The 12,491-nt window shown below is 42.7% G+C and overlaps 1 protein-coding gene and 1 pseudogene across 2 annotated transcripts; both read left to right on the top strand.

Moving 5' to 3' along the window:
• Nucleotides 1–2,073: 2,073 nt before the first annotated feature.
• Nucleotides 2,074–3,815, top strand: LOC306793506 (nuclear factor 7, brain-like; annotated as a pseudogene). Its single transcript, XR_013773146.1, has 2 exons — nucleotides 2,074–2,211; nucleotides 2,288–3,815. The product of XR_013773146.1 is annotated as a nuclear factor 7, brain-like (transcript).
• Nucleotides 3,816–4,607: 792 nt separating this feature from the next.
• rs1a (retinoschisin 1a) lies at nucleotides 4,608–10,579 on the top strand (the record flags this gene model as incomplete). Its single annotated transcript, XM_079286499.1, has 6 exons — nucleotides 4,608–4,742; nucleotides 5,148–5,173; nucleotides 5,591–5,717; nucleotides 7,844–7,985; nucleotides 9,538–9,733; nucleotides 10,427–10,579. The coding sequence occupies exons 1-6, from the start codon at nucleotides 4,691–4,693 to the stop codon at nucleotides 10,577–10,579; spliced, it is 696 nt and encodes a 231-aa protein (XP_079142625.1). The 5' UTR covers nucleotides 4,608–4,690.
• Between the last annotated feature and the right edge of the window lie 1,912 nt (nucleotides 10,580–12,491).

Here is a 12,491-nt window from a genome sequence, read left to right as displayed (position 1 = left end):
GCAGAGTATTTTGATGTTCTTGCTGCACAGTTTTCTGACATCTTTTACAGCATAGTCACCAACAATCAGAGTCTCAGGCCCAGTCACTAGCTTTGCCTGCGGACATAAGTGAAAGCTAATATCAGCTGCCTTTTGTCAGTTGGGCTCTAATTTTATCATTCTTTTTAAATACATTTAAATTATATACATTTAATAATATAAAATTATTGTACTTTCTTTCTTAAATATTATAATTAATGTGATAATACAAATGCATTACATACAAGTCGACCTTCTGGTCAATTATATGGATCACAAGGCTCAGCATAAGCTATCACCACCCTCCAGCACACACACACACACACACACACACACACACACACACACACACACACACACACACACACACACACACACACACACACACACACACACACACACAGAGATTAGGACAGAGCAGGAAACAGGTTCATGTGCCAGAGTCAGACATGTTAGCCTGTTAGCTGTTAGCGTGTTTGTTTGTTAGCCTGTTAGCTTGTTGACGTGTTAGCTTGGCCTGTGGATATTATTGCAGTGTGTTAAGACTTGTTTGACAGTTTGGTTGATGGATGTTCACACAGACAGACACACAGTAGTATTCAGTCTCTTGCCTCTCAAGTAGCTGCAGCTTTGTGTGTGTGTGTGTGTGTGTGTTTTCAGTCTGCCAGGGATATGGGTGAGCCTCCCCCTAGGTCCTCAGGCGCTGCCTCCTCTGCAGAGGACATGTTGGTCAGGTTTAGGAGTTCCTCAAAGTGCTCTTTCCACCGCCCGACAATGTCCCCGGTCCGGGTCAGCAGTTACCCTCCCCTGCTGAGAACAGCCTGGGGTAAACCCTGCTTTCCCTTCCTGAGCCGTCGGATAGTTTGCCAGAACCTCCTTGAGGCCAACCGAAAGTCCTTCTCCATGGCCTCCCCGAACTCCTCCCATGCCCGAGTTTTAGCATAAGCACAAACCACAGTCAGAGCCTTGCTCCCCGCAAGCCGTAGGCGCATGGAGGCGACCCTGTCGTTCTCCGGGGAGAACTCCAACACAGCGGCGCTCAGCCGGGGGCTCGTGGGTATCCCCACTCCTGCCCGGCACCTCTCACCCTGGGCAACTCCGGAAAAGGACAAAGTCCAACCCCTCGCCAGGAGCTTGGTTCCAGAGCCAGCGCTGTGTGTGGAGGTGAGTCCAACTATATCTAACTGGTATCGCTCCACCTCCTGCACCAGCTCTGGCTCTTTCCCCACTAGCGAGGTGATGTTCCACGTCCCCAGAGCTATTCTATGCTGCCAGCGATCGGCTCGCATAGCACCCGGTCTGCATTGCACCCGACCCCGATGCTTGTCCCTGCGGGTGGTGGGTCCACATGGTGGCTGCTCCATGCTGTTTCTTCTGGGCCACCAGACGCTAGCCTACGAGCTCCCCTCCTGGGTCTGGCTCCAGGAGGGTGCCCCGGTTTCCCTGGTCCGGGCGAGGTGGCTGAAGTCCGTGGGCTGCTTATCATTCGGGTCGCTTTGAACCGCTCTTAGTCTGGGCTCTCCCCTGAGACCTGTTTGCCTTGGGAGACCCTACCAGGGGCTAATGCCCCGGACAACATAGCTCCCAGGATCACTGAGCCACTCAAACTCCTCCACCAAGTTACGGTGGCGATTCGCGTAGAAGAAATGGTCTAAATGGTTTAAATGGACCATAATTTACTCAATGACCATCATGCTGTATTGAAGAAGACTTGAAACTAGAGATTGAGACCAGAAACTCATGTTTACAATGTTTCCTGAGGTAATAAATCAAGAGAGAAGTAGAGTAATTTTCTCATATACTTCTATACAATCAGTATAGAAGTACCGAAGTACTTCAACCTGCTGCTGATATTTTATGAAAGTCCCGAATGCAGATAAAATGAGGTAAAACCTGTTAACCAGTGAGCTGTAGAGGTGTGGTAGGTGTTGGTGGTGTAAAACACACCCCTGTGTTACAGGTGAAGTGTTTATCAGAGGAGGAGTGACAAAGCTCCACCCCTCACCTGACTCACCTGAGACAAACCGTTTGTGATTCTTCCTCATAAAAGAGACACAGACTGAGAGAGAGAGACGATCAGATTCACCTTCAGACCAAACTAACAACTTCCTCTGAGTGAGTTCAGCTACAGGAGAGAAAAGAGGAAAACTACAACACTGCTGCTTCAACCTGCTGACGCTCCACACACTGAATGTGAGTTTGACTAAAAACAGTGAAGTTAGTCAAGGAGGGAGGGGAGCCATGACTGATGTACTTTCTGTGTTTTCAGCTTCACTCGGAGACGAAATGGCTTCCAGATCAGAGGAGGATCACTGCTGTCCGGTCTGTCATGAAGTCTTTAGAGATCCTGTTGTTCTGTCATGTAGCCACAGCTTCTGTAAAGACTGTCTGAAGAGCTGGTGGACAAAGAAACCAACTCAGGAGTGTCCAATTTGTAAGAGAAGATCTTCAAAGGAAAATCCACCGTATAACCTGGCGTTAAAGAACCTGTGTGAGTCCTTCTTACCGGAGAGAGGTCAGAGAGCTTCAGAGCCTCTCTGCAGTCTGCACTCTGAGAAACTCAAACTCTTCTGTCTGGACCATCAGCAGCCAGTGTGTGTCGTCTGCAGAGATTCAGAAAAACACAGCGACCACAGATTCAGACCCATCGATGAAGCTGCTCGACAACACAAGAAGAACCTTCAGGAAACTCTGGAGCCCTTAAAGGAGAAGTTAAAGGTTTATGAAGAAGTTAGAGTGAAGTCTGATCAAACAGCAGAACACATGAAGGTCCAGGCCCGACACACAGAGAGGCAGATTAAGGAGCAGTTTAAGAAGCTTCAGCAGTTTCTAGAGGAGGAACAGGAGGCCAGGATGGCTGCACTGAGGGAGGAAGAGGAGCAGAAGAGTCAGATGATGAAGGAGAAGATGGAGGCTCTGAGCAGAGAGATATCAGCTCTTTCAGACACAGTCAGAGCCACAGAGGACAAGCTGAGAGCTGAAGAAGTCTCATTCCTGAACAACTGCAAGGCTGCAGTGGAAAGAGTCCAGCAGCGCCCCCTGCTGGAGGATCCACAGCTGCTCTCAGGAGCTCTGATAGACGAGGCCAAACACCTGGGCAACCTGACCTTCAACATCTGGAACAAGATGACGGACATGGTCTCCTACATTCCCCTGATTCTGGACCCAAACACTGCTCATCCAAAACTCATCCTGTCTGAAGATCTGACCAGTGTGAGAAAAGAAGAGAGACAGCAGCTTCCTGATAATCCACAGAGGTTTGATAAACACTGGTCTGTTCTGGGCTCTAAGGGATTTAACTCAGGGACTCAGCTGGGATGTCGAGGTAGGAGACAGTACAGCCTGGTTCCTGGGTGTGTTAGCAGAGTGTCCAGAGGAAGGGACCCATATGGTCTGGATTATGGATAATAGAGTTCTATAAAGATAAATACTCAGCATGGTCACTACCAGCTCCACTCACTGATCTCGTCGTGCAGAAGAAGCTCCAGAGGAATCAGACTGGAACAGAGGAAAGCTGTCGTTCTCTGATCCTGATACTAACACACACATACACACCTTCACACACACTTTCACTGAGAGGATGTTTCCATTCATTCACACTAAAGATAAAGTGAAGATATCACCACTGAAGGTCTGTGGAACAGTGGAACAGAGCAGTTAGTGATGAAGAGGATGATGATGATGATCTTTATTCCTAACAAGTGAAAAGTCCCTGAATTTAACCTGTTAAGATGAACCTGTCCTCCTGATGTCTCATTACTTAAAATATGTTGTTTTATTTCACTTATTGCTTGTTTTTATTTTAGTTTTGTTTTTAATTAGTTCAACAATTAGCTTTTTGTTTCTATTGTATTGTAAATTAATTTTATTACAGTATAAAATCATATATTTGATTATTTAAGTATGTTAAATTGTTTTAAACTCAGTGTCAATGGATTAAACAATGAAACAAATATATTTCTTTATTCTGTCTTTGAAATGTTTAAAGATATTTTTTAAATAAATGTGTAAAACCTTTCATTGGTATTTGTTTGTTGTTATTAGAGGATAGTATTTGTCTTCTTTTCATATTTCATCTCATTTATTTGTCTCCTGCTTCAATGTTTAACTCTTATTTTTAACTAATAAACATACAAATAAGCAACAGAAGCAGCCAACACAGAGCTCTGGAACAACAATATTAATATCATAACTACTTGTGTTTACAGTTGAGTAAAATAAAGAAATGGAGCAGGTCGTTAACTTCAGCAACAATGAGAGCGGACATGTTGGATTCTTCAAGTCTCTGCATGTTGAGTTTCAGCTTCATCTCTGATGTTACATTAAAACAACACGATGAACACACTCCTGCATGTGCATGCCCTTATTACACACACACGCACGCTCGCACGCGCACACACACACACCAAATCTGTCACATTGACCTCACTGGCTTTTGCTTGTTGCTGCAGGATTTTTGACTTGACATCTGTGGCTGTGCAGTAATTTCCAGAATGTATGGTGGTCATTTCTGGTGGCGAGTGAACAGCTTTAGGAGGGGCTTTGTCAGATAAAGCATTAGGTAAGGCCTTTAGTGTCCTGTGGATTATTGTAATCCAGCCTCTCGAGCACTGCTGGTGGCTCGGCTGCTCAGTCTACAGTCGGTGTCCTCTGGTTCGGAGCAGGTTGCAAGATGGCTCTCTACGTGCATCATTTCCTGCTGGCCCTGCTTCTGGGAGCTAACGGTACGACTTCATTCTTTTTCACCTTGTGCTGCTATTGAGTTGTGAACCCATATACTGTGTGATTTAGAATTGTAACATCAGAAATCTTTGAAGGAGTTAAATCACCTCAAACTGAACAATATGCTGAAGAAAACCTCTGAAACTCAGGTGTCAAAGGACAAACTACGGTACTGCCTAACTGAGAATTAGAAAAATATATCAGATTTCCTCAATAATCCTGTAGATTATCATGCAGGTTTTCCTCGGTGACACCATACTTGATTCTCTGTGTCTGTGTTGTGTTTATTTGCCTATTCTTAATGTGGTTGAATTGACAGACTGATGCACAGATTTTGTTTGCTAGAGTGGGTGACCACTGTGTCCTAACAGTCTTTTTTTCTTCTTTCTGTCCATCTGCCTGAACAGTGTTCATCAGCATTCATGCTCAGGAGGTACGAAAGAAACTCAGATTAATGTCAGAGATGACTGAACACGTAGAGTGTTGAAATCAGCAGTGTTTGCAAAATATGTAGCTCAGAGTTGTTGCTTTTTAAACACTTTTAGAATGGCCACACCAGAGACATCTCAATTTGAAATGTAGCAACCTCTCTACAGCTAACTTTGGTCAATTGATTTAAACATTTTTTAAATCACTGGAAATCTACTGAGATTACACATTATACGGTTCAGTCTCTTTGCTGCATCATTGTCTTTTCACTCATCCATTCAAATTATTATTTTTACATTATTTTTTGCAAACCAGCTGTATTATAAGATAGTGGTATTTATTATGCAAATCTTTTTGGCATTTCTGATGACACTACTTTGGATTGCATCTATTAAATTTAGTTTGTGTGTGTTTGTGCAAGGCGGAAGTGTCTGAGACGTGGACCAGCAGGTCTTGCAAATGTGATTGTGAAGGCGGTGAATCCCTGACTGAGTTTTCCTCCATCGGGACCGGCTCTTCCATGGTGCGAGGGGTGGACTGCATGCCAGGTAAGAACCATCTATACCGTGCTCTCCCTGAAGAAACGCCGTTTCTTTTTCTGCCAGTAGCCTGTGACTGTCGTATAGAAATATACCCGTTCATTTTGTTTTCACCATTCCTGATGAATTTCACATCACATGTGCACTTTACTGCACACCGAGCACACATTTTCTCATTTCTAATGAGGCCACTCTTTGATCGACTAATTAAGTGACTTTTGTTGATTAGATGATGAAATTGAATCATTAAACGAATACGAGTACTTGTAACAAGGACTTAATTGTGATCTCAGTGTTTGATTCAGATAATGAACACACAAAGCTGACGGAGAGAGTGGATGAGGATGAGAATCATACGCTGTACATCTGACTTTTTATCCTGCTGGAAGTCCAGTGAACAATGCAATAGGCCTGCAACTGACGATTTTCTTTCATTTTCTGTGAATCCGACGAATATTTTAGTTTGGGTTATGAAATCCAAAGAAGGTAAATTTACTCGGATATAAAACATAGTTAAACTGCACATATTCAAATTACGCAAATAATCGACTATCAACACAGCTGCTGGTTAAAGTCCTGTAGATCAAGTAATCAATAATCCATGAATCATCTACAATGCAGATGGAGGGAGAGATGTAATGTGTGCGATAGAGAGGGAGAGGAGAATCTCTATGTGCATGTGAGCATGCACGAGTGCATTAGACTCCAGATTTGACACCACAGGGGTGGACATGCTCCACTGACATCATTGGAGAAGATGATGAAAATGTGGTCTGCATCAAAATACACACAATATTTGGCAGGTTGTTTTATTCATTCGTTCTTGAGCTTGGAAACAGCCGTTGACAAAATGATCCATGAGCTGTTCACATCATATTTATCAGCAGATGGAAATCTGAGGTTTAACTTTCCACCAAATCTCTGTGAAATCTGCAAACTTGTTTTTGAGATCTCCCGCGAAGCAAAAAAAACAAACACAAACGAGCCCTGATGGCATCCTCATAAGGCCTGAGATATAAAGATCAGACTTGAATCATGTCAGGCTCGATGAGAAGAGAAAGGCAGATCTGATGTGCAGTGAACGTGTTTCCCTCAGTTGGTCAATATGTGTCAACTGAGCCACAATTCACATGGCAACCGGGGACGGAGAGGAGAAAGAAGTACAGTAGATCTCAGATCGTGATGCTCAGATTACGGTGCTCATAGGACACTCTGCCGATCGCACAATCACAGAAACCGGCAATTACCACGACATGGACCCGGTGATGATAAATGATTAGTGAGACAGACTTTTCCTGCACGGCCTCCGACTTTATTCCAACTCAATCCATCGTGCCGCACCACTCGGTTTTCCCATTAATTAGAATATGTTTTATTCCACTCTTGAAATACTTTAGGGCCGACTATGGAGTCACCCGCATTACTGTTATGTAAACACTTATCTCCTGACTCACACAGGCGCTGCTGCTGCTGCTGCTGCTATGCGTTGTAATACTGGAGATTAGATAGGATGTGACCCTGTGCCAGATAGGCTTAAGCCAGGAGTAAACAAAAGCGCAGCAGGTTTCTGCTCCATGTATCACACAGCTGATGTTATTTCTGAAACTTTAGGGAGAAAAAAACTCACTCATGTGCAGCTCCCTCATCTCTCCCATTCATGCGTTTATCATGTGTATTTACTAAGTCAACAAAGGACTTGCTCCGGTGTGTTTTTGGAAGTGATACGGCAGATTGACAGATCAAAACATGGGAGCAACACGGCGCTAAAGCTCTCGAGGGTAGAACATGGCCATCTGTCCGCCCGCCGCCCTAATGGACATCGCTGCTCTCTCACTGTGGAGAATTACATCGCAGGCTTTTAGGATGGGATATGGGTCACACTGGGTCTGCTAACGACGGGGGCTCTGGAAGCGGGAGGGTGTGAGGATGGAGGGATGGAGAAATAAGCACCTGGAGAGGCTTATAGTGATGATCATTTGCTGCTCACATCTCTGTGTTTTACTGCTTAGCTGTTGGCAGACATGTTTGTGTTCTCCTTCTAACGGGGTGGTGACCTGGAAATGTGATCAACTGAAATGCAAAAGAGATAAAAGCAAGACCTCTGTTTTATAACTTTGTCTCTGATCCTCCTGCAGAGTGTCCGTACCACAAGCCTCTGGGCTTCGAGGCCGGATTGGTGAGTCCAGACCAGATCACCTGCTCCAACCAGGACCAGTACACCGGCTGGTTCTCCTCGTGGCTCCCGAGCAAGGCCCGGCTCAACACTCAGGGCTTCGGGTGGGTACACGCCAAAGTGTAAACCTTTCTCTCCACAAAAAAATGTCCTATTTTCAAATCGTAAACAAAAAGTGCACGGTTATATAGCTGCATGTGTTTTTAATCTCCATCAGTGAATGCTGAGCTTTCCAAAAGCTATATTTGTTTGAATTTGAACTCACAAAAATGTTTTTGGCAGAGATGGTCGACTGTTCTATCCCTAATAAACAAATGTCGGGCACCAGCCATCTGTTAGGAACAGTGTCAGAAAAAATGCAGTCAAAGAGAGAGATTAAAACCCGTCTCTCATGATGTAAAATCAAAGGTTGACATGCCAAGATGCTCTCGCTTAAAAACATTAAGATAAAAATAAGGTGGGCAGTGCAAGAATATATATGCTCAATAAACTGCTGACTCCGAGGAGCTGTTATGCGAAGTGTTGAAGGCTTTCTGTTTTTCCCCTTGAATATTTAAGGTTCTATTGATAACATTTATGTATATATATATATATATATATATATATATATATATATATATATATATATATATATAGACAAATATTTATCAAAAATAATATATGCTCAGATTTTAGAAAGTGGACGAATAAGTTTATCGCTTTTCCTAAAAAAAAGTATTATGATTGTAAATTACCGGTATTCATTTTAGAAATACTGACGGGTCCAAAATGTTTGTTTATCTCTGTGAAAGATATCTGAGGTTTGGTGGCAGCTTCTAACAAGGCTCGTGAGCCAATCGTATGAGGACCTATCACCAGGTGTCTCTGTGTCGTTGCCAGTTAGTGTGGGAAAAACACATAAATGGCTGATTTTGATGTTAAGAGTCCGGCTTCACTTACCGACAATGGTGTCTGACTGCTCTCCATCAGGCTACAGAATATGTGAATATTTACCATGGCAACAAGTGATAACAACAGGTTTAGCGCATATTAGCTATCCCTGGAAACCAAGTGTTTGCTGACCTCCAGTGGTTCTTCTGCTTGGCTTCTCACCTGCCTGGAGCAGTGTACAGGTGTACTTCAAGACCCCATGACATCACTATTGGGCGTGGTTACAGGTGTAACCGAGTACTTTTCAACCAGAGAAGGCAGCAAAACACAGGTGTTTGTTTTAGCCTGGTGTTAAGTTGCTCTTTAAGAAAAGAAATGCACGAAGAGAAACTTTAACTCTGTATATTTTTGCATAAAAGGGGGGAATAAATAGATAATAATGGTAAGAATGAAAGCCTCCACAAAATATAAATAAAAAGAGTGAATATAAGAAATATATACGTACGCACATGTACGACAATACTTCCATCACACTGTCATGACTTACTGGGACACCTGACTGGGAGCCGTAGTTCATGTTATCAGTAACACCTGTGCTTTCTCTATGCCAAGTCAAAATGTCTGCTGGGAGAAAGGGAATCAAATCAGCTCTAGTTATGCACCCTTACACACATCTGTGTTGCCTGCTTTAAGAGAATATCAGCAAGTCAAACTGAACCACGTGTGCATGTGTTGTAAAGCAGCCAAACTGCTGCATTACGTCCAGTGTTTGTGTTTCTCCTCCAGCTGTGCCTGGCTGTCTAAGTTCCAGGACAGCAGTCAGTGGGTGCAGATTGACCTGAGGGAGGTGATGGTGGTGTCGGGGATCCTCACTCAGGGCCGCTGTGATGCTGAGGAGTGGATCACCAAGTACAGCGTTCAGTACCGCACCGACGAAAAACTCAACTGGATCTATTACAAAGACCAAACTGGAAACAACAGGGTCAGTTGAACCCAGTCAAAAAACTGTGGAGTATACGTGGCACAAACAAAATGTGAAGCTTGACCACTGGTCTCAAACGGGGATGTTATAATTCATTTGAAAACATTTCAACTTTTACAGGGATATGGCTTTAAAAATGTGATGAAATCTGATCTGAAATCGAATGGAAATCTGTTATCACCTCGTTAATGATGGCTTGAACAGTTAAGAAATGAATATATTGCTATTATAATCGATTTTTCAAATTTTTAACATGTTTTAAATATGTTTTCCTGAACAACAATCAGAAAAATTGTTTAAGTCATTAATCAAGCAAAAAGGCCAAACATTTGCTGGTTCCAGCTTCTCAAAAGTGATAATAAACGGCTTATTTTTTATTTACATTATTGTGAATAAAAACTTGTTTGGTTTTGGCCTGTTGCTCTGACAAAACAAGCAATTTGAATGTGTGATTTCTTCACTATTTTCTGATGGGTTATAGATTTAATAAGTCATTGATGAATCAATAAATATTTGCTGCAGCGTTACATTATAATCATTATTGAAATTATGAATAGTAACTGTAGTAACTTTAATATAAAAAGCATTATATTTAGTCTGTAGAAATGAAACCATCCTGACCTTCCACTCCTCCCTCTCTCTCTCTCTCTCTCTCCCTCTCTCTCTCTCTCTCTCTCTCTCTCTCTCTCTCAGGTGTTTTATGGAAATTCTGACCGCTCCTCATCCGTGCAGAACCTGCTGCGGCCGCCCATCGTGACGCGCTACATCCGCATCCTCCCCCTCGGATGGCACACACGCATCGCTCTGCGCCTGGAGCTGTTGCTCTGCATGAGCAAATGCAACTGAAACTCTCCTCCCCACCAAGGCTTTCCCCCCCAAATCTTCATCTATTACTAAATGGCCCCATCGTCCGGTTGTGTGGTCTGTTGTTACATCCACAGATTTGTCCCCCTCCAGCTACATGTATAAAACCACAAAGTGAAGATACACACAAAACAGCTTTGTACTGATGTGATCTAATTTAAATGTTTGTTCGATGTGCTCAATGAGCTTTCATTCACTCCTCTCTCCATTGTCTGTGTTCAATTAGTCTCATACATGAGGGCTTTTATTTGGTGAGTTCTCAATAGATTGTTCCAATGGATTTTGCAATGAAATGGCATAAATTCAACGCAATCATTATGCATGGAGAGGGAGAGGCGGCGTTGCCATGGAGGTTGTATCCAACGGTCTGGGACAAGCTCTTCCAAAACATTTGTGTCCTCCTGTGAAATTTTGTCAGCTTCTCCTGATATTTAACAAGAACCAGGGACCTCTCCTCCTTATTTCCCCTGAAGGATGAGGCTTGTGATAGTCTACATGTTTCTTGCTGTCAACAAATCACACAAAAAGACCAAAACCAACAATGAGTTCATCCTAATACAACAAGTATTGGTTGTGTAACCAAAGTCTGAGTGCCACCGACCAAATAAAGAAGCAAGAAAGTCTCGAGAAAAGGACTAACACGTTCATTTTGGTCCATTAATGGGATTTGTTGACAACAAGAAAAATGTGGAATCATGCCAGACTTTTTCTTTAAATGTGACTGTGATTTCACTTCCTTTCTTCTCTTACCCGTTTGTAAAAACACATTTTCACAGACATCACTCTTCTGTGCTGTATGAAGGTCGAGGGATGGAACATTCACGGCTGTTCTGATGTGGGTTTTGTATTGTGGTGAACTCCTGATTTCTGTCTGTAACATTTCAATTCAGTTTCTCATGATACTTTGGGAATACACTGCAGCGTCGTATTTGCTCTGAAGATGTGTTCTTCAATGTATCTTTGAACCATTTCCCTGATTAAATTAATGCTAATCAATACTCTGTTCTCATGATGTGTCTGTGCGACAAAACAAACATATGAGCCGTTCAAAAATGTACAGTTGGCTTTTATTATGAGACCCTATCCTTTTTAAAGTAGAAGGGTCAGTATAGATACACTCTATTATTTATATTTACACCCTGTAAGAAGTGGGACACAGCTTAATGAAAAAAAAAGAAAAACACTGATGTTTTAGGAAACACATTGATATTAGTGAACAGAAATTCTTCTCATCTCGGTTGTCAGCGTATGTGACTTGCTGGGAGGGAAGGGGGGGGGTGGGGGTGGTTGAAGCCTCCATTTCCATCTGAAGTGTTGAGTCAGTAAGCTAATATAAGGCTTCGGGTCACATGGCAAGGCAAGCTCTGTCATCACTCTGTCCCGTTCATGAAATAGACAAACCCACGTCAGCAGTCATTTACAATCATTGGCGATCAGGATTCTCAATAATACACCGGGCAGTTTTTCCTGCCCTGAGTCATGTTCAAGGACAAATTGGAAATACAAAACAAAATGTATTGCAGTGATTTGTATGTGATATTCCATGTGGACACTCTAATCACAGTCGAATGGAAATCCTTCTCTGCGCGATATTTGGCTCCAATTTAACGAGCCACTGATTTGGCCAGTACAATCTGAATGTTATTGCTTTCAATCAGCCATGTCGTCAATTGGTTCATTCCTTTTTTTGTTGTCTTTTTTTTTTTGCTTGTGTATTTTCATCCATTTAGAAACAAAACATTAAAATCCTCCAAAATTCTCTCTTTAGTCCACAGATGTTTTGAAATTGTGCACAAATCTTCTTTCCTTTGTTCCCTCCTTCTGTGATACATATAAAAGGTTTTCTTCTTCACTTTAAGACCACAGAGGAAGAGGAAGGAACAAAGGATGAAGG

The sequence above is a fragment of the Melanostigma gelatinosum genome, assembly GCF_949748355.1.
Source record: "Melanostigma gelatinosum genome assembly, chromosome: 2".
Taxonomy (NCBI): domain Eukaryota; kingdom Metazoa; phylum Chordata; class Actinopteri; order Perciformes; family Zoarcidae; genus Melanostigma; species Melanostigma gelatinosum.
The sequence above is the reverse complement of the archived record's forward strand: the minus strand, read 5'-3'. Positions and strand labels throughout refer to the sequence as shown.